Source organism: Anser anser (genome assembly GCF_964211835.1).
Source record: "Anser anser genome assembly, chromosome: 12".
Classification (NCBI taxonomy): domain Eukaryota; kingdom Metazoa; phylum Chordata; class Aves; order Anseriformes; family Anatidae; genus Anser; species Anser anser.
Genome location: NC_139733.1, coordinates 4,577,609 through 4,601,780, shown reverse-complemented (window position 1 = coordinate 4,601,780; position 24,172 = coordinate 4,577,609). Strand labels below are relative to the sequence as shown.

The 24,172-nt window shown below is 40.2% G+C and overlaps 1 protein-coding gene across 7 annotated transcripts in view; it reads left to right on the top strand.

Annotated features, from left to right (window-relative positions):
• FBLN2 (fibulin 2) overlaps positions 1-17,955 on the top strand; it is a 105,970-nt gene extending 88,015 nt beyond the window's left edge. For 6 of the 7 annotated variants that reach the window (XM_083796410.1, XM_083796411.1, XM_083796412.1 and 3 more), the window contains 9 exons: positions 2,397-2,531; positions 4,353-4,490; positions 4,807-4,950; positions 8,521-8,649; positions 9,168-9,293; positions 10,701-10,817; positions 11,662-11,790; positions 15,762-15,885; positions 17,028-17,955. In XM_083796410.1, the coding sequence (XP_083652536.1) occupies positions 2,397-2,531; positions 4,353-4,490; positions 4,807-4,950; positions 8,521-8,649; positions 9,168-9,293; positions 10,701-10,817; positions 11,662-11,790; positions 15,762-15,885; positions 17,028-17,385 (1,400 nt within the window). In that variant the 3' untranslated portion in view covers positions 17,386-17,955. The remainder of the gene's footprint in view (positions 1-2,396; positions 2,532-4,352; positions 4,491-4,806; positions 4,951-8,520; positions 8,650-9,167; positions 9,294-10,700; positions 10,818-11,661; positions 11,791-15,761; positions 15,886-17,027) is intronic. The other variant, XM_083796415.1, reaches the window with a different exon arrangement.
• Positions 17,956-24,172: the final 6,217 nt, after the last annotated feature.

The window sequence follows — 24,172 nt, the reverse complement described above, 5'->3', positions numbered from 1 at the left end:
GGAAGCTACCCAAAAAGAAAAAAGAAAAAAGAAGAAAAAAGAAAAAAGGGGGGTGGACCAAAAATTGGCATGTGTGTTTAATAACAAGGAAAAGGAAGCAGTGGTGGTCTGCTGATCAGTCCAATATCAGAAATGGAGGTTCATGCCCTAACATTGGGCAGGGCCGAGCCTTGCATCTCAGCCAGTGTTACAAACGTTAGGCGTTAGCGATTGTCAGTGTATCACTTGTGCACAAACCTTTCATTGAAAGCAAAGATCTGGCATGCAATCTTTTAGTTTCTATAATTTTAATTTCCTAAAATGCTTTCTGGCCAGCTGCACTTATTTTTTTCAAGTACTTAGAATTTTGGAAATAGAATAAAAAATATAACCAAAACCATTAAATTATATATATTTTTTTTCCTGTGAAGTCTTAATCCTCTTTTTACCTCTTTGCACCTTCTATTCAGGTGGAATACTTCCTACAGTACTTAAGTTGTATTGCAGACAAATATGCTTTCCTCCTAGTGGCTCTTTTGATATACTAAAGTGGCTTAAGTTCATACGATGCAGTGTAGTGCTGACAATTTGTTTATATGAGAAGGCCCTTTGTGGTTTGCAAGAAAAGATAATAATTGCAGATCTGTTGTATAGCCTCTTAAATCATTGGAAAGGCTTGCACTAATTTGTATGTTGTTAAGTGGCTATTCACAGCCATTTTTGTCTTTTTTTTTTAAGTATCTCAAATTTATTTAAGAACTAGATCTAGTTAGGTGAGAGAGATTCCCAGCAGCTCATGTTCTTCTCCCAACACGTGAGGTTTTTTGATTTTGTTTTTTCCCCAAGGCCAGTTAGGAGAATACTGGTGTCTATGCTTCATGCTGATGTGTAGAAACTGGGAGGCTGGATGAGCATTAGGAAGACAAAACCCTGCAAAAGCTTTAGAATGGGCAAATACTTGCCTCTCCGTGGAAGTGCACAAATACCCTGCGGGACAGGCAGAAAGTTATCCAGCTGACAGCAGTGACCCTGCCGTGGATTGATTAGGTGACTTTGGAAACCAAGTGCACAGCATGTGAAGAATAGCAGTAGCTAACGAAACCAAAAACCAAATTGACACAAAACCAAAAATCAACCCTGCAAATGAAAAGTGAATGGGCACCAAGTTGACATGCTGGCCTTACAAAACTCAGTGCATGTCACCAGTTAGCTGACTTCAGCAGGAACTGAAATGTCTTGGTGCTCCTCTTCATCTGTTTGGCAGAGAAAAAGCTGACACATTTTTGAAGACGAAAAGCTTTTAAAGGGGCTTTTCCTGTTTTCATACTCTGCAGGGGGAAGTAATATCTCTGATGTGCTTATCTGGGAATTATGTTCTACAGCCAAAACAAGAATCTTATTTAAACAACACTTGCTTTATTGTGTGATGTGAAAACAGCTTCATGTGCAGAGAAGCCAGATATTGGTAGTGGTTATGGTCACATGTGGCTTTTGTTTGTTCGAGAAATACATCTTAGCTTTATCCAGATCTGTGGAAGTGTCGGATTTTGTGTGGAATGGAAAGAAAGTTTCTCTTCCAAAGCTCCGCTTATTTTTGTTGTTTGTATTTGCTCGTCATGCCATCCCTTGCTTTCATTATTAAGCAAAATCTGAATTTGAAATGATTTTATCTGAGCCTATGTGTGGCTTTTTTTTTTCCAAAAATATGTCCTACATTCCACGATCTGGTATTTAAGTGATTTTTTAAATAACTTTTTCAGTGCTCTACCTGCTGAAATTAGATCTCTTAAAAGATGTAAATACAAATTTACAAACTTAACTGAGCATTCAGGGTTTCTCTCTCCCTATTTTCTTGCGTACCCGGTTGTAATGCTGTTATTCCTTAGGAAATAAGTATAGTCCGTGGCTCCACCTGCAGTGAGGCAGGCAGTTTCAGTACCTATCTCTTCAGCAGTTCCACACCAGCGGCTCCTGTCTATCTGGCAAGAAGCAGCAGGACTGATACGTAGCCCAAGCTAGGAAAACCTGGTAACGAGCAATGAGCATGAATCATTTTCTCACTCAGTTATCCAGGAGGTTTCTATCCGGTAAATGGGAAGCTGATTATCATCCCTCTGCCCACTGCTGCATTTCATCAGTTCTGTCCGTCCCTTGTCCTGCACCATGCACTGCACATTTGGGGAGGGGTCGGGGTGGGAGGAAATCTCTCTGTGATTTGTGTCTCTCAAGTCACTCGGCATTAACAAAAGGTGCTGAAATAAAACATCCTTCATCTGAACACTGTAGCGAAGTCTGTATCAAATATCTTTTGGAAGAAACGGTTTCACTTGAGCTTTTGATTCCTTCCAAAAGAGAGCAAGAAGAGGCAGACTTCTTCATAAATATGAGGCACTGAATTGTTTAACTGTTTCTTGTAGACATTAATGAATGCGTAACAGATACACACACCTGCCAGCGGAGGGAACACTGCGTCAACACGATGGGATCATTTAAATGTCTCCAGGAATTGAGCTGTCAGCCAGGTTATGAACTTAAGGATGGAGAATGTGTTGGTAAGACAAGTGTTTTTCAGCTGATGCAATTGCTGTTATCAGGAAGGAAAGGAAAGGGATTACAAAACATTTTATTCTTGTTGGTCTGTGATATGAGGATTGAACTAAAAGAGGATGAACATTGTGGAAACATTTGGCTCCATAAGCCCCTTCAGTACATTCATTTATTTGAAATAATTTCCAAAAATAACTATAAATAATTTAGAAAATATATGAAACCTTGTGAATTAGGATTTGCCCTGTTTTTAAGGGGGTAGGGTAAGATCTCGCTGATGGAGGAATTCCTGTTATGCTGGCCTGGGCAGCTCTGCTTCCCTCTGAAGGGGCTGATCCTGTGTGCTGCTGGAGACTGAAACACAGCCTGCATGGATCAGGGGGCTGCCTCAGTCTGGTCTTTCCTGTGTTTAGGATGTCTGTCCGCATTTATTTACATTTGGAATGGTCACGGGGTTAAGAAGCTATTTGTCACCTCCCCCTTCTTGGTCTGTGTAGGGCTCTGATAGAGAAGTGAGCCCCAGCAGTGACAGCTTAGCAGAAGCTGCTCTGCAGCGTGTGTGCACGCAAGAGATGCATGCCCTGCCTTTCAGGGCAAAAGCCAGAGGTATTTGCTGCTAAATCTTATACTAAAAAGAGCTTCCTGACAGCTGGAGTAAGAGATGCCCAAGGAAGAGCTCTTGACATGTAGCATAAGGTTATAAAATAGAAATAATCTGAAATCTTGCTTTCCATACAGCTGTCATGAGTAAACCTTGGATTACTTAAAGAGGCTGTCTGTGAAAGTTGTCTTCTGGCATTTCTACCATTTATTAACAATCTAAATGGCTTTCTAATCTTAGAGTTAAGTTAGATTTTAAAATTTACCATTTTTTTTTCAAGTAGCCTTATAATTAATGACATACAAGACTAAATGTTCATGATACTGTCAGACATGTTCATAGCTGACGTCTGATCTTAGGTGGGGCTTCTTCAATTGGGAAATTGAAGCAATGCCTCCATAGCAGCTGATCTGTGCAGCTACTCGGCACAGATCAGTTGGGTGTAGATTTATAAGTCTGAAACTAAATTTATAACTTCGAAGCTTTATGAGTTTGAAGCCTTTTCCTTAAAAAAGGAAGTGTTTTCAGTGTACCTAGAAAGTAGCCATTATGTTGGTGACCATAATTATAGAAGTTCATATACATAACAAAAATGAGAAAGCTGTCTTGAGCTCTGGCTCCAGTGCAAGGAAGAAAAGTGAAATTTGTTATTAATACTGCTACCTTGCATTCTTTTTTTGTTTTTCCAAAATACTTTTCAGAGTTGGATGGTGTTTGTTCTGTGTACTTAAGTGCATATAGGTATACGTGTATGCCTATGCACAAAGTGAAATCCCAGCCCCGCTCAAGTGAGGTTCCCTTTTATTATCAACTTCAGAGTAGGCCAGTTTATACCTAGAATTCTTGTGGTACATAAGGTACAAGAGACTATTTTGCTTTTGAAATAGTCTAGTATACATTTTGTGCACCCTTATTTCTTGTTTCAATTTGTGCCTTTAGGATTTTAAAACCGCAGATGTTTCAGGATCTGTGGTTGCAGGAGATGCTGTGAGCACAGCAGTAGGGCTCAGACTTGTGGCAGGACAACCTGCCACGTTCTGAAGCCTGTGCTGAAGTGGGCGTTCAAGAGCAAACACACCCAAACCTCAGATTTCCTAAAGGCAATTTTGGGTTCTCATTTAAGTGACGCTTTGTTTCTGAGAGAAGAAGCTCTAAACTAGTCAGTATGACTATTGGCAATGACAGTTTAACTAGTCACAAGTTGGTGTTTTGATGTGATTAACAGATATTGATGAATGCGAGAGAGGAACTCACAGTTGTAAAGTGAACTTCGTTTGTCAGAATACAGAAGGATCGTTTTACTGTGAGTCAAAGCAACGTTGCATGGATGGATTTTTACAAGACCCTGAGGGAAACTGTGTTGGTAAGTGTGACCGGCAATATGTTTGTAATATGTGCAGCAGTACTGGCCAACACCTGTTTCTTTTAGACTGTCCAAGGCTAAAATTGCATTGACCACATGTAATTTTCCTTAAGTCCTGCTGTGAACTTAATTTAAACGTTGCTGCTCTTTTAAAGATGTGTGTAACGAATTTGAAACTGGTACCATAGCAGACCTTTATCAGCTTTTATCTTTGGAAAATGATAAATTAAAATGAAGAAAAAGAAGTGAGAGCTCAAAACAGACCAGAAGGGTTAAATAGCTTCTCTCACTATTCTAATTCATTTCTTTTCACTAGATATTAATGAATGCACATCTCTCCCTGAGCCATGTAAACCAGGATTCAACTGCATCAATACCGTTGGATCTTACACCTGCCAAAGGAACACACTGACGTGCAGCAGAGGCTACCATTCCAATGAGGAGGGAACACGATGCGTCGGTAAGCTCAGGCTTCAGTCTCTACTAGGGTGCCTTCCTAGAGGAAAAAGTACATTTCAGTTCTAAAATAACTGTTCTGAGTTACCTCCAGCTTCATAAATTTAGTTGAGGTATGGGAATTTGCTGTCCAAGCAGTTCAATGATTTGTTTGCACTCCAGGATGGTTCACTGTTGCAAGGAGTTCCTCTGGGTACACTGGGTGACATTGCTTTTGACTGCATATGGGATTTACTGACTTCCCTTCTGGAGTGAATGTAATTTAGTTACTTTTTAATCTCATGCTGTCAGTCAAAATCATGATCCTTTGCTGTTTTGTACAGTATCTCACTGTAAGCAATATGATCTGAATCTGTGGGAGGCAGCAAATTGGAAACATTGAATTTGTGGACTCGCAGGGGTAGCAATAAATAGATGTTCTTTGTAGCACTATAAATGGTGTTTCCCTTTCACATCCAGTTGTGCACATTTAGGATAAATTCTCATTTTCTTTGTGAAAAGAATCTTGAAATAGTCACATAGGCTGGTATGCATCTCAATACTGGTTTGTATTTGTTCCAATGTATATATGGAGTTACTGACTCAGAATAGCAGATTTCATGTCTTATTAACATTTGTTCCATGAACGAGCCCACTAGGCACATGGGAACTGAAAGCTTGATCCTTGGTAAGGCTGGCTATGTATTTTTGAATTCCCTTTGTCCTGTGTTACATGGGGGTAGGAAATCATAAAGTGAGAGCTGGAAAAATAAAGACATGGCAAATCAGCACTTCTGCTAGTGATGATATCCTAAAGATTTCTACTTAAGTTCCCATTGAATAAAAGGAAGGGTAGAAAATAAATATGTTTTTGTGATGGTGGAGGAAGCCATGTTTGAGGCTGTCTTAATTTGATCACAACTATTGACCTGCAGGCAAAACTAGTGGTGTAGACAGAAGACTCCAGTCAAAAAAGCTTCCACTTTCTACTTTTTGGTCTCTGCTGTCCATCGTGATTTTTCTCCCAGGGCTCTCCAGGCTATCCTTTGCCAGTGAGAAAGTGGGGAAGATTTGGAAGCAGCAGAAGACAGGGACAGTTTGCATGTAGCTGAAGAAATTGAGAAACCTTCCTAATATAGTTCCAGAGGGTTGTTTCCTAAACTTAGGACAAAGTAGTGCAGTCTCATTTGCTGTCTTATATAGCAGCCTGAAATATTCTGGCTGTTACAAAAGGAAGGTCCAAAAGACCTGTCCGTCTCAGCTGTTGTATAGAGACATTTCTTCAGCTGACTTTGATCAGGCCTGTTTCAGCAAAATCAAAAGGACGAGGTAAATTTGTGCCACCAAGCCTGGTGAGCCTGAAGTGTTTTTAGGGTTACCACCATTCCAGCATCTCCATAAATGCTGCCTTTTTTTTTTTTTTTTTTTTAACCCCTCACAAGTCAGGAGCCATCACTGAGCAGCTCAGAAGTCCTGGCTGCAGTGCCAACAGCCTTTGCTTTTAAGCCCTGTTAATGACTGGAGCAAATTATCTTCCTAAATTTTGAACTGGTTATTTATAGAATGAACCAGCTTTCTTTATCAGTTGGTCTCACGATGAGAGTGACTGTGTGTATATATGTGACAGAGGAGGAGACTGCCATTATTCATACAGCATTGATATGTTTAAGGCATGATGAGGTAACTCAATGCAATGCAATTACTGTCTTGAATTTATATGATGGACAGTGCTTTTAAGGAGCCAGTATAATGACACTGTTTGAGTTTGGGAAGCTAATGTTTAATGTTGATTGGTGATCTCTGCTGTGTGTGCTTTGTGTGAAGTCTGCGTCTTTTGGCATTTCTTGCTGTGACTTTCTTTGAGTAGGTGGAGAGCATGGAGAAGAAAAAGAAAAAGATGCAGTCCTACCTTCCCCTCTATGCTAAAAACTCTTTTCTTCAGGGCATTACAGTGGTTAGATTCTTGAGTCAGTTTGAGGTAGTTTTTTAGTAACTCATTTACTGAATCAGAAAGAACGAACATTTTGAAGAGAGATGAATCCTCTAATTCTGTGATTCTGTGACGTGCTTCTTCAGCACAGCTAAACTTGTATGGTTACTAAAAACCTACCTCTTACATTTAACTGAAAAATACTGTAACTTTCATGAAATTTAGTGTGATCCTGATGAGATAATATGTGAGAACTAATCAAAGGCTGAAAGCAATGGAATATATAATTTTGGACAAACTCATGAAATGGTTGCACATATGAATTGATTGCAAATAAAACAATTTACAGATGTGTATCTGCATTTTAAAACTTCATTGGTTCGATGCTACCTTTGCTCTTAGAAGAAAATGGGAGGACAGTGTGTCAGCAGACATCTGTGAGCCTGTCAGGAATCCCTTGCTGGGCGAGTGGCATCCCTGCGATCACTAACCCCAGTGCCAGCAGGGACTGCATTGGGAGGAATCTCTGCCGAAGTATGGAAGAAAATATTTGTCTGCACCTCTCACCGGGGTTGTTAGTCCTCAATTCTCCAAATCCAAGTGTCTGTGATAAGTAACTTGCTTCCATTTCTCTGCCTTTTACTCAGCAAGTGACCGCTTTCCTGAGCATTCTCCAAGGCTGTTGCTTGATGTGGAGCCACCCAGGAACCCTTTGAAATGAAATAGAGTTTGAATTTATGGCTTCAAATAGGGCAGCGACTGAAAGCACTGCTGAAAGGAGAACCCCCCAGCTTTAGACTGCCATCCTAATTAATTGGACATGAACAGGGGCTTGGATTGTCAAGGTAGTTGAAGATGTCGATAACAGGAAGAAAGCAGCATCTGGTGGCTTAGGAAATGGCAGCACTTAGTGCTCAAAGAAATACAAGTTTCTGCGGGTTAATCAGATTTTTTGATGCTTGTCATAGATGGTAACAGGGATTTGTTAAATACTGATGAGCTATTTAGTCATGTTGCAAGTCCCGTAAATCAGCCTGTATTGAAAGCTCTCATCTTCATCTGAGGATTTGTAAAATGAGGATGGAGGTGGTGCATGTGAGTGGAGGAGCAACGAATTTGTTGGTATTGGATTTCAGATGAGAGACCATGAGGAATATAAAAATGTGAGTTGATTGAGAAAAGAAAAAAGATCAACAGTGGGAAAGAGCAAAAGGTAGACAGCAGAAGCAGCATTGAAAGGGCAGCTGGAGATGAAAATAGCAATTGCTTTAGTTCAAGGGATGAGCAGAATTTCTGGCTAGTTCTTGTTTTGCTTTAAAAGGCTTGCAGTGACTCACACAATGGAAGAACATCAGAATAGGGTGTTTAAATGTCATGGTTTGATCAGAATCAAAATGTGTTTATATTGAAATGCAGAATATGTTGGAAAGCTCCATTGCATTTCAAGTTGTCATTTTTACTTTAAAATAATTTATTGCTTTTCAGAAGTTTAACTCAGAGGTATGTAAAGCTGACTCAGAATAGCAGAGTGAGAAAAACTGATATTCTATCTGCTCTGTCCAATGGATAACCCTAACAGTTTCTGTTCCTGTTACTGAGGTGTTTATTTATTTAATTATTTTTTTAAAACAGTATTTAAACTAATTGCTCCCTCTGGTTCTATAGATGTGGATGAATGTCAAACTGGTGTACACCGTTGCGGTGAAGGACAGATTTGTCATAATCTTCCTGGGGCTTATCGCTGTGACTGCAAGATGGGCTATCAGTATGATGCATTCAGCAGAACCTGCATTGGTATGTAAGGCACAAGATCAGATGAAACGACTGATTGATTGAGCCTTGGACCTCAAGGCAGTATTTAGCACTATTGTAGTGTGCAGTTATTAGTTCTGCAATGCGGTGTCTCAGAAGATAATGGAATCACCTCCAAAAAGCCGTCGTTCAGTCAACCAGCCACTTAGAGCTCTGCCACTCTGTGCTATGAGTATGGACCAAGTGTCCTTGGGTTTAGTTTGGCTGCAGGTTATCGATTAAAGTCAACTGCAAAATATTTTCCTATAGGTTACGCTTCTCCTGCTGTGGAAATTTATCTTTCTGAAGTCTTCACAACTTTCTTCATAAGAGACCATGATACAGGATTTTGTATTTTATCACTACTATACACCAATTAGAGCTCAAAGGCAGACAGCATAAAACCTGAGGTTGCAGCATTTCATGCTCTGCAAGTCAATCTCTGACACTTCTTAAAAATACCGTCCTGCATCTCCTTTGATGCTTTTGTTTATGAGGTGATTCACTTGTTATCCTGGCAGATATAAATGAGTGCTGGAATTACCCTGGACGCCTGTGTCAGCACACATGTGAGAACACCCCTGGGTCCTACCATTGCACTTGTTCTTCTGGTTTCCGCCTGTCTTATGATGGGAAGCACTGTGAAGGTACGAGACATGTTTTCCATGAAGAAGTATTTGCACGCTAAATTAAGGAACTCTAGAGAAGTTGAGGTGAAATACAAGTACAGTAAGCCCATGATGTATGCATGCTGAAATTTGTAGGTGCTGAATTAAACATTCAGACTGTCAGATAAGAGTTGTCAAATCCTAGTGCCTTGTACTCACCCAGTCAGCAATGCACCTGAAAGGCTTCCCCATCACTCCCACGCAAGCAGTGTGTGTTCCCCCAGTGGTGGGCAAAGCTGCCGGGTCCACACAGCTGATTAAGTGTCAGTGCATTATTACGAGGTTAAGACACAAAGATGCATTCTGGGCACCTTTTCCTTCTCCCTGTCTTCTTTTTACTGTCGACTTATTTATAGCAGTAGTCTCTTTAGCTTCCATGTTTTCTCAATAAAACAGCTAAGTGATTGGCTGTTAATGTTCAACCTCTGCTTTTGAGCAGCTGTGCCTTCCCCAGCACAGTCACCATTTAGAAGTTATGTCAGATGGTTTGTTTAGGTAATTGGACTTTGGAAAGTACTGAAGTATAAAGAGCAGAGGGCATTGTGGTTTTAATGTGTGCTGAGATACTCTCCTGGAGTTAAAGAGCATCTCTTATGAGAAGCCTTCCAATATATGTGGTTTGGACGTTTACAATGTTTACAACTTAATCAGCTCTCACTGCAATGAAAATCTCTCTTAGTCTTCTTTTTTATTTTCTTTTATCAAAATTTTGAAGCTGATGTAAATTATTGTTTTTAAAACATATAGAGTGTGCAGCAATCAAAATATTATAGTGGCACATATTTTGTTCTGCAGTCACTTTTGTTGTGATTTAAACAACCAAAAATGCTCTAGGAGCTTTTGGATCTCATTTAAAATATTTCAGCTAGAACAAAGCTTCCATTATTTCATCTTTGCTTCTCCTCTTTCTTCCTTTCACTCATATACTTTTTCCTTTCCTTCCATATGAGAGAAGAAGAAAATATAATAAAGTTGAAATAGGAGACTTTTCATTCAAATTTTAATAAAAATGAATCTTATTAGTGACAAAACTTGAAAGAAAAACTAGATTTTGAATTGAATGGAATTTTCTGAAGTTTTCCATGATTTTTTAGGCAATGGTTACAGATTTTTAATTAACTGTAACATATAAAGTCTGAAACAAATGTTTGTATGCATATATATGTTTACATTGGCATATATAGAAATGAAATTTAGGTGGAATACACATCCTCATGCTTCTTGGCATCCTGCCTAGGGAGTAGAGACATCTTTGGGGGACAAATTAACCCATCCTTATCCACAACGTCCAGAAGGATCTAATAGCTGATCTTAGGGGCAAGAAATAGTGAAAGATTCTGTTCTGAACTGTTGCAGCAATTTCTGTACCTTTGTTTTTGGATACAGATGTGAATGAATGCGATGCAAGTCCCTGCAGCCAGGAGTGTGCCAATGTTTATGGTTCCTACCAGTGTTACTGCAGGCAAGGTTTCCAGCTAGCAGAAGATGGTCATTCTTGTAAAGGTAAGGCTGCTGCTTTGTCAGGCCAAGTTAAGTATGTGCACACTCTTTAACAGTAAGTGCCGTCCAAATTTCCACAGCATCTGTGCTGCACAGGTGATGCCTGAGGATGATTGTGAGTTACACCCCGCTGCAGAGAAAGCAAAAGAGAACTCTAGCTATTGGAAAATTCAGTTCATTTTCATGCCTGCTTGGGTCTGGAAGAAGTCTGTGTGACCATACAACCAGTGACACTACTGATTCATGGGGCTACAGCTAATGACTGAAAAAGTTAGGAGGGAAGAGATATTTATTTATACTGCAATGGCTAAAACTTAAATTCAGTTGAGGTTGGGTGAGGGCTTGCTCTGACTTCTGCTGATGGTGGGTTGCAGAGTGATCAGAATGGAGGCAGGAAGGGTTTTACCTTTTCCTCTTAAAGTTACCAATACTGACACATACTTTGGAGAGTCTCTGTTCAAGAAATAGTGAAGAAACCCATGTTCTTCCAAGCACAAGGCAGCTCCCCAAGCAATCCTAGAGGAAGAATTTCAGAGGTACCACAATGAGATTTTCAAACCCAGATGTGCCGAGACTTACTGTGCTGTTCCGTGAGTCCATGAAGCACTCATGTTCAACATTTCAGAAAGCACGATCAGCTGTCCTAGACCAATATCAAACCTTCATGGTTGCATTCTTTAAGAATATTTTATAAATGTTTAAGTTTATTTTATACATTTGCCATATAAGAACTTCCTGGTGTTCTACAGCCTCACTTTTGAGATGACTGGTTTTCTTTTTTTTTTTTTTTCCTCCATATGTTTGTAATTGTGGTGTTTTTTGTTGTTGTTGTTTGTTTGTTTTCCAGATATCGATGAGTGCACGCAGAGTGCAGGCATTCTTTGTACTTTCCGCTGTGTGAATGTTCCTGGTAGTTATCAGTGTGCTTGTCCTGAGCAGGGATATACCATGGCAGCAAATGGAAGAACCTGTCGAGGTAATGAGGAGCTTGATGAACTGAAAGCATTATGTCATGAAGGTTTAATCCTTGGAATGATCTAAGACATTACAATTACTCAATCAAGTCTCCATTTTGGATAGTAGTCATTGTTAAAAAGCCAGTATTTGACAAAATTGACAGATATTGGTATCTACAATGTCTTTTTTTTTTCCCCATGTTAGAAAAAAGTAGTGAGGTGGCTATAGATGTGAGCTGATTGTTTAAGTGCGTTCCTAAGGGAGCTCCCTTCATCATCCAAACAGGGGCATCTGATTGCTTGCACAGGCTGTATGTGCACCTTGGCTCATCAGATCTGTTTATTTAGAGGTGCCAGATGTTCAAATCTGTGGCTTCATTAAAAGTTGCAGTTTCCTGCCCCAGAAAACTAGGAAAGAGAATGCAGGAGCTGTAATGGGGATTGGAACATTCAGAAGTCTGCCACATAGGCATAAATATGTTGGTATTCATAGATGTTAGTGTAAATGACATGTATCCTCCTCCCACACACCCCTTTTCTCCAGGATTATAGAAACGTATTCTGGGTGCCTCGTGTTTTTCATCTGGTATGCAGCTGTCTGGTTTTGAAGTAAAAATCCCCATTTCCAGAGGATGCACTGTGTAATGATGATTGAAGATCTGATTACCTTTATGTACTCTACATGCATTCCTGCAGTCGGTTACACTAACTACCAGGCATTTCCTGCTCTTAGTTTTTCAGGAACCCTTCATGTAACTTTTGGTTAGGTATCTCCTATTCTCCTATGCTTAAATTCTCTTCTTAGTGGTAACTGCAGTGAATTTGCACTGTGTGAATCATGAATGGCATAAGCATACTTGATCCTGCCTTTGGAGCAGAGAATTAAACTAAATGACAATGAGAATCTTTCCAGGCTTTTTTTTTTAATATGTTTTTGAGTATGACTTCAGAATCCAACTCCAGATGTACCCACGTGCATTTAAATCCTTATGTAAAAGTCACCTTTAGAAAACCTGCAGCTATAACTTTCCTGTATTTTTTTTACTGTTAATTTTGAGTGCTGGCAGGTTAGTTGCCATCTCTGCCAGCACTGAGATTTGAGATGAGGATGTCTTCCAGAGTTAACAGTGTGAGTCACTGCATTAATCTGCCAGCACAGCTCTCCTGAGCTGGAGGTACCCAGGGTGCTCCAAGTGCTAGAGGTGAAAGAAAAATGTTTGCCACATGGACCTAGGGATTGCACTTGCATTGTCTGTCATGTGAAATCTTCACTGCATGCTCACCCTTTGTGCAAATGGCTTCTATTGTATAGACTAGCCCTGCTAAGAGAGTTATATGGTAATGCTTGCAAAAACTTTTCAAAGATCCTATACCATCTGATACATGCACCCTCCTTAGAGGGTGAAGTCGGCTTACTTGCAGAACTTAGCAGATGTGTAGCAGCTCTGTGGATGGCTGGGTAAGCTGGCATTTCAACAGGCCTTGGAAGTAACCCCTTGGGTATGTGGCCCCCCCTCTTTTTTTTTCTTTTTTTTTTCTTTTTTTTTTCTTTTTTTTCACAAATGAACATGCAGTGCAGACTTGTGAGCTCTACAAGCATGTAGTTACAGGTTTGGGTAGGCTTATGCACTGAGGTCTTCTGAACACATGCTCAGAAAAACAGCCTGAGCTGATGTCAGCTGGACTAAACTCAAGAAGATTATACTGGTTTCCACCAGGTGAAGATTTGGCCTCACTTGCTCATCATCTGACTGGTTCTGAGGAGTTATGGGTGGTATGTTCTTTGGACCCCTTTTTCAGATGAATGAGCTGAATCTCATAACAGTCTCAACATACGGATCTTTTTGGAGAAACTGTGTATAGTATTTTGCAGCAGAGCCAAACTGGTGAAGTGAGTGTTTTCATGACAATGACTGCAATATGGAAGAAATTTTCTTTTCACCTAGGGGCACTTCTGAGAACCAGCAAGGGATTTAATTTACTTTGATTCTCTCTTACTTCCTATTGTATACTTTTCTTTGCAAAACTTTTAAACCAGTCAGTGCAGTGTATGAGATCAGTTCTCATCCCAGGGGAGTGGAGGCAGAGGGAAGTTATAGTTTTCCTCCAAAGAGTCTGTCTCTTCTGTGACAACTGGCAGAACTGCGGAGTCCTACACAGTTCACGTAGTTTGTCTGTTAGCATTTATTTCATTTTAAAGCCTCCGTGCATAGTCTAGACATTTGGGAGCACACAATGTGACTGTGAGGTCTTTGCCAATATTTTCTGCTCAAGCTGGATTCTTGTTATTGCATCTGGTTTTCAGCATTTTAAGGTCCATGGCTTGGGCTTGTGCATATGTGTTATTTAGGTAACCACACTTATGCTCCAGGCCATTAAGTGTCTTTGAGCTTTAAATATTCTTTGTTGCCTTCTGCAACTTGACTTATAATGGGGACATACTTCTATATATATATATATTTTTAATGTGACTTGTTCTAACATGTTGTTCTTAAGTTCCTGTATTTTGTAATAGTCAGGCTGGTGGAGCTTAGGTCTCCTGGATTATGTAGCTGTACAGCAGTAGTTACTTTGGTTTGTATTTGCCCCCTGCTTCAATCCAGAGCAACCTCCATGCGTGGATAAATCCTTCTGCTGACATAGCCCGGCTTTATCAACTCTCAAAAAGTCAGTGAGAAACTCCAGTTTGCTTTTAACACCAGTCAGTTATGTTCTGATGGCATTTGTTTATTCCTGAGGGATAACTTATCACTTATAACTTAGCATAACAATAGGCTGTGAATGGCAAACGTGTAGGCAGACATAGGGTGTCCCTCCCCGGTCCGTTATATGGGATCCCTTTGGGGAGGGGTGTCCCCTCCTGCAGGCTGGGTAATCTGGGGAATGTTTGTTTGAGCAGGGTGTGCGGGCATTGTACAACCTCCTCCATGAAGGAGGATCCATTGCAGTCACACATACACTAGGCAGTGCGTGAGGGGTTTATAGCAGTGCCCTTTCATCAAGGACTGTCCTCGGTGCTCACACACAGTGCCTGCAGCGTGCACAGGTCCATGCAGAGCTCTGCCATGTGAGACCACTTAGCTGCTTTCCCAGCTACTGACTTACCGCACGTGCGCTGTGCTCGCACACTGAACAACATACGAGCGTTGTTTAGAAACACCTTGCAAGACATAGCCCTAGGCAAGGAACTGTGGTTCAGGGACTACCACTGACCTGTGAAGCTGGAAAAATTGGCCAATCACTTTCAGGAAACTGTTTAAAAACTATCTTCCGTCGGAATTGCTGAGGAAATCTTACACAGCAGCTGCGGGGTGGACAGCAGCTGCGGGGTGGTCTGAGGAGTTTAGGTTTCCTCTGTCTCAGACTGCCTCTATCTGGTTATTATTCTGTTCCCTTTCAGCCTAGCTTATAATATTCCTAATGACAGATCTCTGACACATCAGGAGCAAGAGAGAAAATAACAACACAGACAGTTCGACAGTTCTGTCTTAGATGTTCATGTTTGTTTTGAACCTTCAATGTTTTGTTTTATTGCAGAGGGAAGCTGCAAGACAGGATGATCTTGGGTTTTAAGAACTTTTATCCTTCTGATGCTTATTCTCCACTGAAAGTTAAACCCTGTGTTGCATCAGAAGTGTCTGGAATGAGAATAGCTAGGTTGTAAGGAGTGTGGAAACATTTGCAAAGCACATGTAAAGAAACAAACCTCCCCTGTGGCAGAAGGCCAGCCCTGGCCATGCCATGGGTGGCTGCAGCTGGCCACAGCCTCTGCCACGCAAGGGAAGCTCTGTCCCAAAGCATGGAAAGGATCACACGCTGCTCACAAAGAAGAGTGGACTCCCTTGTTTATTGCATACAACACTGAATGGTACTGTCAGCTTCTATTAACTGATAATGTCAAGGAAGGAAATTTTTTTCCACAGAAGATATATTGCAGCCCACAAGTTGTGATTACTTACCCTATCTTTTCCCTTGGATTTCTTCTTGTTAGATATCGATGAATGTGCAATAGGAACTCATAACTGTTCAGCTGCAGAGTCTTGCTATAACATCCAGGGCAGCTTCCGCTGCCTGTCCTTCGAGTGCCCTTCCAACTACAGAAAAGTGTCTGACATGTAAGTACCGGGGTGCAGCAAAGTGAGCAGCCGTGTCCCCTGGCTGTGGTCTGTTATGTAGTGCTTTACCTTGGGGGTGGTTGTACGTGCTTAGAGCTGCAGCAAGTTGCTTTGGTACCTGGAGCAACAAGACTTTCCAAATACAGAGTTTCTGTCCATTTTTCCCTCTTCTTCCAAACCCTAGGACCTCTCTTTGCTCTCCAGCTGCTGTAACGGCAGTCACCGGAGCTTCAGTCATGCTTTCCCAAGTTTGCCACAGCTCTAAAAGGACTCTGTTTACATTTAAGTTTAAAAAAAATAATCCCTGTCGCTTATATTATTGCAGTAACTGCTAGGCTGCGCAGTGCACCACTCTTGTAGTGGTTTTAGGGTTCCCTGTTGAATATCCAAATTGCATTTCCTCAGGGATGGTTGAAATATTGAAGGGGAGCAGGATAAGAAGCTTGACAGGTTCCAGAAACATTGTACCTAGTAGCACCCAGTTCCTAAACCATTGAGAGGTCTCGGGGCCCCAAAATCTCCCTGTCTCAATGGCTGCCAGCACTTTGGAAAACCGGAGGAAAGTTGAAAAGTAATCTTGAGTTTCGGAAGGGGGAAATAATACTGAATTGCAAGAGAGACAGAAATATGGAGGAGCATGGAGAGAATCTCCTTTCTTCAAAAGTGCAAAGCTGTATTCACCGTAGGAAATCACAGTTGCTTTATGACTTAAAACATATTTTTCCTGCCTTATAGAATTAGAAGCTTTTCTTGAGGAGCTTGCTTTCCATTCCCTTGTTTTGGTTTTCCTGGAGCACTGTCCCAAGCTTGTGCTGTCAATGATGAATCACAGACAAGCTCTGTGCTGCTTGCAGCATGACTCTGGCTCTTTTCTTGCTGTGGAGCTTCCCAACACATCTATCCCTGTCCATGATCATTGTCTTCCACTGTTGTACTCTGACAATTGTATCATTTACCAATGCTTTATGGGCACTGTAAAAGCAGAACAAGCAAATGGTAATTACACAGCTGAAGTTTGGTGCTCCTCTTTGTTTAGCACAGGATGAAGACTTTGTTGACTTTGCACTTCTCTGAAATACATATATTTTTACCTGCTATTACAAGGACACTGATTTTATTTTTTTTCATTTTGCTTCTCTTAGGAGGTGTGAACGGATCAGTTGCTTTAATTATCTGGACTGCCAAAATACCCCAGTGCGCATTACCTACTACCAGCTGAACTTCCAAACCAATATCATGGTCCCAGCTCATATTTTCCGTATTGGACCATCGCCTGCCTATGCTGGAGACAACATAATCCTCACTATCAACAAAGGAAATGAAGAAAACTACTTCAGCACTCGAAGGCTGAACTCATACACAGGCATTGTCTATCTTCAACGACAAGTGAAAGAGCCCAAAGACTTTTTGTTAGATGTTGAAATGAAACTGTGGCGTCAGGGAACATACACTACTTTTCTTGCCAAAATTTACATTTTCATCACAGCTCATGCATACTGAAGCATGTATTGACATTGGAATTTATTGGTGCTATGCTCTTTACTTGTTCTACCAAAGCTTAATACTGTTGAACTGGCATTTAATGTATCTAGCCTTTATATTATTTTTCTATCATTGCTTTAAACTTTTTTTTTTTTTTACTGGTTGTGTAAATTAAGTTAATTTTTTCCTTTTTTTTTGTTTGTTATGTAATTCTTCACATCATCATTTGACAATGAGTGAAAGAAGGATTAGAAAGGCAGTACATACATTATGTTAAATGCTGGAACCTTTTCTTAGAAATTATTTTTAGGTTTAGTCACATCTGCAAGGTATTGCACTAGAGAGGAAAGTTGTTCACTTGGGAGCATTGCTGCTTGCCATTAAGTTGAAAAACCTTGAGCAATTTCTCTTTACTACACAAACTTAGTTTGGCCACTGAGGTTTCTCTGTGTTGAGATGCTGCGTCAAGAGCTATGTGCAGACATTGATGGTTAGCTCACCTCGTATTACAGGTTTGTTTCCTCTTTCCATCTTTTATAATATGTTGCCTAAAAATATATATAAATAAAAGAAAACTCCACGAGTGAACAAGCCTATGATTGAGCCTTGCTTTAGTAGGACTGTTCATGTGCTAAGTTTTTGCAAGACCATAGCCTTCAGAGTGTATCATGCTTTAGGGTAAAAGCTTGCATTGCCATTTCTAGTAGTTGTCATTATAGGTTCTTGAATTCCTCTCCACACAAACCCATTCTATTTAGGTTACTATAGGTGTAGATTAGATGTATTGTAATTCTTAAAGGAATGTTTTCCAAGAGAAAACAAGGAAATAATAAAATAATCAACTACTGTCCCTTATTTTAAATCTTGGGTGTACCACTGAGGAATTATTTGCAGTTTTAAATAAACAAAAGGGGAGTTGCTTCTGTTCTTCAGGAAAATGACTTCAGTTGTGTTACCAAATGACACAGAGGAAAATGGTAGTTAAATTGGCAGTTTGTATTATGCCGTTTAGAAATAGCACAACTTAAGTTTTGAGCTGGATTTCCTCTAGTTCCACAGGAAACTGGATGAAGTCCAAAGCTGTCAAGGCCAGATGTGGTAAAGCTTAGTATAATCAAACTATTTGTTAGAATTTAGAAATGAACATCAGAACTTCTCTTTTTTTCCAAAGAAGAAAAAAAGCTCCAGTGTTGAAATTTACTGAGCTTCCTTTGTTCCAGCTATAATTACTCTGTAAAATGTTTTAACGGAAAAACATAGCTACAATATATTGATGTTTACTACACTGCGGTTTAATAATCTATTCTTTCCTACAGTCAATCTTGTTTTGAGCAGCATGCACATTTAAAAAAAAAAAAAGAGAAATCTGTTCTTCTGGCTTTTTATGCCATGATCAACACTTTGATTATATTGTAAAATATTTGTTTGAAGTGCAGCTTAAAATCTTGTGAACACTACCTATAGGCTGAGAGGAAAGATGTACTGTATGCATTATATTCCAAGGCCAACTTCTACCACTTCCAGTAAGTTACTTCTTTAATTTGGCCTCCCTTATCAATAATAAAGCAGAAATCTCTCTGTATCTAACATCACAAAAACCCATTACTAGAGAAAAATCATTCCTATTCACCAGTTGTAAAATATGGGATATCTGCAAGTTTGCATGCATCAAGCTTAGCTCTCTTTTTCTTTTTTTCCTATAAAAATAATTTTGTAAAAGTGTTCTTCCATCTATCTTTTATTTTCCATCCTTAACAGTTTCATAAGCTTTTAGCAAGGAAGTGCCAACAGAGAAACATATTTATGCAATTTGTCATCTCAATTAATACATATCTTACAGCTACAGGCCTGGCAAGATGAAGAGGCAACTGCAAGAACGAGTAGGAGAGACTTCCAGATTCATTACACAGTATACATGTTAAGTGGTGAAACATTTCTCCATGCCCCAGTGGGGAACATCAAGAGTCACTGAAACCCAGAGTTTTCCATCAGCATTAGTATTTGATTGAGTGTAAATGATATTCAAGCCTTGACAGTCTTTCTTGTCAGAGAACAAATGGACAAGCCATTTGTTACTTGGAGACCTTCTGCTGACTAAAAACAACCATAGTCAATCATATTAAAGATCTGGCAGTTTGTAGCACAGACTTTTCATTTTCTAGACAGGTAGTTGATGAAGAAAGTTTTAGGAAAGGCTTTGCATATGATTATAAGAGAAATGCTATGTTGTTTAAAAAAAAAAAAGTCTTCATCAGCACTGTGTGCAGCAGGCATTCAATATGGGTATAAATGCTTAGTGCAACTGGTCAAAGCAAAGGAAAGGCTTGTGGTAGGTAATTGCATGTGTTCCCCAAATTGGAAATGGGCTTTATGTGACCTTTCTGAACAATGCATGTTCTGTTTAATTTTTCAGGTTACTTACTCCCTACCTCTTTGAAATCTGACCTCTTTGTACTTGTCATTAGTATTTCCTGGGAGATCCAGTGATTCCAGAGACTGAGGAAGGTCAAATGTACCATTGGAAGGAAGAAGAAATGAAAACCTGTGTGTGTCCTGGAGGCTTGAGTGGGTCAATTACAGATAGACACGAGGTTTTCTTTTGACTGGAATATACTTAACAAGTGGTTGAAATGCTATAAATAGCAGTAGATGGGTGAGAAAGATGTTTGTAGCTAGTATTTGGAATGATTTCTTTTTTGCACCAGGGAGGAAGTATTTTCCTATCTCTGTGTGCAAAAAATTCATATATGTGGATTACTATAGGTGCTGACTAGTTGGTGCTAGCTTTCTTCTGTGAGCCTGTTATAGAGAAGAGGCATCAAAGTGCTCAGCTTGTGCCCTACTTGTTGTCCTCGCAGTGGAAGACAGGAGTATGGCTGTCCATCACGGAGAGCAAGCTGTAGACTTCGATGGTCCAAGCCTCTACAATTAGCTCTAAGATCCCACAAACAGAACTTTATTCACTTTTATTTCTCTCCTCCTTTATATCTGTTATTCCTTAATAATGATTTAGGACAGAAACATATTTCAAACTTATGGATTTTATGGTTTGGATCATTCTTTGAGGCTAAAGCTGTAAAAGGGAATAAATTGCAGTAAGTTTTAACATCAGAGCATGAGAATCTCCTGTGCAAAAGGGCACATGGTGCCACTGTCCTTCTATAGGCTGCCTCTGCGTGCTTGTCTCAGCTCTGGGAGCCTGGGTGTCGTTATGAAGCTAGCAAATTGTCTCCTGTGTCACAGCCGTTAGAGTTTTCCTGATACTGAGCACCTGCCAGCAATCGGCTTTTGGGTGGAGATGGCCACAGGTGAGGGCCATTTCCATTCTGTGCCTGCTGGAGCACTGGTTGTGCTTGCACTCTTGCTCTGGTGTATGGTATCATGGGCTGTAGTGTTCTGAAAAATGTTTTTCACAATTCAGCCTTAACCAAGAGAAAGCTGAAAACTGCATGCACAAGATGGAAAACAAAAAGGAGCAAGGTTTAAAAAAAAAAAAAAAAAGTATGCTTTTACAGCTTTCTGGTACAGCGATAAAAAGGGTAATAAATTTGGTTTTCTGTGTGGTCCTAGGTAAAGGTTTGTGTATGTGATTAAAACTGATGTCCTTTATGTGTGGGTAAGTTTTTTATTTTCCTTCAGACCTTTGCAGGGTGAGAATTTGATTTCATCTAGTTTGGAGGATCCGTGGAATGTGTTGCAGATTCTTTGTCTCCCTCCTTATTCTCTATAGCTAATTTTATTTTCATTTTTTTCATCTTTACATTGTTCCCACCCAGGCTATGAGGAAGAGAAAGCTCCAGCTGGGGAGAATTAGGATTCTGGGGTAAAAATAGATTTTGAGGTTAAATAAAAAATATCTTCCCAATTTCAGTGTTCTCTGCATGATGGAGACATTCATTTTGAAGTGGCTATTGAAAATTAGGATTTAATTATATCCTGTGCCAGTGATGTGAAACTGAAGTCACAAACTTGAGCTTTTTGTCTTCTAAAACACCTTTTTTTTTTTTTTTTTTTGCATTTGCTCTCTGAATTGTAGTTTATGGGTAGGATCGTTCCAGAACTTAGGAGCTCTTTAGATAGCCTTCACCCTTTGAGGGGTCCTGATCGATGTACCCTGGCATGTGCTGCCTGAGATGCTGGTTGGCAGCAGCGGGCCAGCCTGGTGTCAGTCCTTGTCCCGGAGCTGCTCTGTGGGCTCTTCTCATTGCCGTTTGCAGTACGGGAAGAACGGCTTCTTCCAGCTGCGTCACAGAGCAGGGTCTTAATTGGCCCAGGGGGCTTTCTTGGAAAGATGGTGACATTGGCTTCCCATAAGCCAAGGCTCCTGCTGTAGTAAAGTTTTAAAAAAATATCTGTTAACATGTGTTGTGGATTTTCCTTTTTTAGCTGGGATTGGAGAGGGATAAGATGCCAGTGTGGTGCCCTGCATCCTGGGAAGGGAGGGATAGGAGGAGATCCTTTGTATAACAAGTCTTCTGAGTGGTAGCCAGGAACTGTCAACTGCATAAATTCCCAGCAGGATGTTTTAACTGCTTGGAGCTTGGGGTGGGGTGATGATAATGGAGGGCTGGAAGAGTTTAAAAAAAAAAAAAAAAACATTTTACTTTGGATTAATGGCAAAGCATGCAGAGTGACGAACTCTTCTATGTGCCACCATTTCTAGAAAGCAATTATGGAACGTGTTAGTAACAATAACTGACTCCACCTAAATTAAGGAAAATACATCCAAAATAGAGATGTAAACACCTTTGAAGAATGGGAGTGTGGAGATGCCTTTCTATGCCTTGATGAAGGTGACTTATCATAAGCTTTACCAGGCTACACTCCAGAGAGGATTTTTGGCTCATTGTGGTTATGGAATAGTTGCGCCAGATGCACTACAGAGGAAGGTAGATTCTCCCCAGCATCAATGGCTGGGGTCAGAGGGGAGAAGAACGTGGAATACTTTCAGTATGGAACAAAGACAATCTTAGAATGAGGTACGTTTGAAGAGGAGCATTGCTGCTTTTGGAGTTTGAATGATTGATGTAAACAGCGATACAGGGTTGACAAACACATCTTTTAAAGGCAATGTACCATGACAAGAAGTTCGCTTTTGTTAGCACTAACAAAGCAAACGATCTAATCAAAGGATAAAGATCATAGTACTGAAAGGTCCTTCTTGTGACTGGGAGACTGGACAGGCCACGTCTGACTATGGCTGGAATAGCAAATGGATGCAGCTCGCTACCCCTTGAAAGTGAAGGAGGTGCTCGCTGACCTCGTGGTGTTGGGACGGTCAAGCTCTACTCTCAAACTCATTTCAGGGTAGAGCAGAATATGCCTTCCCTTGGATGTATGGGAAACTTTGTGTCCTGTAGTTAAGATGGAGCGTTGTACTGCTGCAGACGTTGAAGTGTAACATTATCTTTTTCTTCTCTTACGGACATTATTCACAGTAGGGTTATAGAAGAGTAATCCCAGTTAATTTAAGCTGTTGCAGAGGCATATTATGATTAATTCTATTATCTTTCAGTTGCACCTTGGAGAAATAACTTTCACACTGACCAGGAATATTTCAGACAGCGCTTAAGTCTGACTGACATAAGTGTATAATTGTGGAGTAACCATATAGTATAGTCTAGAATACCTACTAGGAGCAGGGAGAGGACTGTGCCTAGCCATTTGTGTGATCATCGGCTACATGTCATATAAACTATACATTGTAGATATTTTTATAATTCATATTTAGGCGAAATATGCTATATTTTACCAATACATTTTAATGCCTAACTTAATGCAAGTGAATATGAAGGTTCTTTGGTGGTGTGGTTGAGAGTGAAATGTAGTCTTGTAATGACCAGTGCTTGGTATCACTGCAGTTGGGAGGGCACAAGCATGGAGCTTAGTCACGAGCCAGGCAGCATAACACTTGAATTGCATTTGCAGTTCAGGGGAGTCTATAACTGGACTTGCAGATATTTGTAAACTTTTCCACAGCAGACACTCTCCTGTATTTTCCCATATATTAAACAATGCTGTTATGAACTACAACTTGCATGAGCAAGAGTCTGCATTCTTATTTGTACAAAAGTAGAAGTTACTGATGCAAGTAATCCCACTAACTGGGAGTTAATGACTACTGAGTACTCAGCTGGGACTTGGAAATTCTAGAGTCTGTTATGGGCTCTGTCCAGATGGGTAACTGGGTGCAAATCAATCGTATGTCATTACAACCTCTTCAAGTCTTTGCATTTAATGTAAGAGTTACAAAGTAAACCCTCTCTCTTTCATACTGTAAGAGTAGTATCAGCTGGGTGCTTTGTGGTCATATATCTGTTGTTACAAGGTTAGAGACTGGAATAAATCCTGATGAATGCTTGTTCCTAGTCACACAATGGTCTTGCATACTAGATGCCAGAGACGGTGCTGGTAGGTGGAGGGGGTGAAACCAAGTGGGCTGTTGGGTAGTGCAAGAAAAGAGTTGCTGTGGCCTGTGCCATGTACCACTAGGCATCTTCTGCTAACTCACCACTCATGAATAAACAAAAACAACAATTCAAAACCACCAAACTCAATAACCTTGAAAGTAATGATTTCCTAAGAAAAATTCTTTTAAAAAAATTTACAGTGAATTAGGTTCTCAACAGCTGTTGATGCAGAGCTCCACTGAAGTAAAAGGGCTATGTTAAGTGAAGACACAGCTTTAATGATGACTTAATTTTCTCTCTGGGGAGAGGAAGACAGACACTCATATGACACACTAGTCATTTTGCGTGAACCACATCTGGATGATTCTGACATATACAGTGATGAAGTCTGTTTA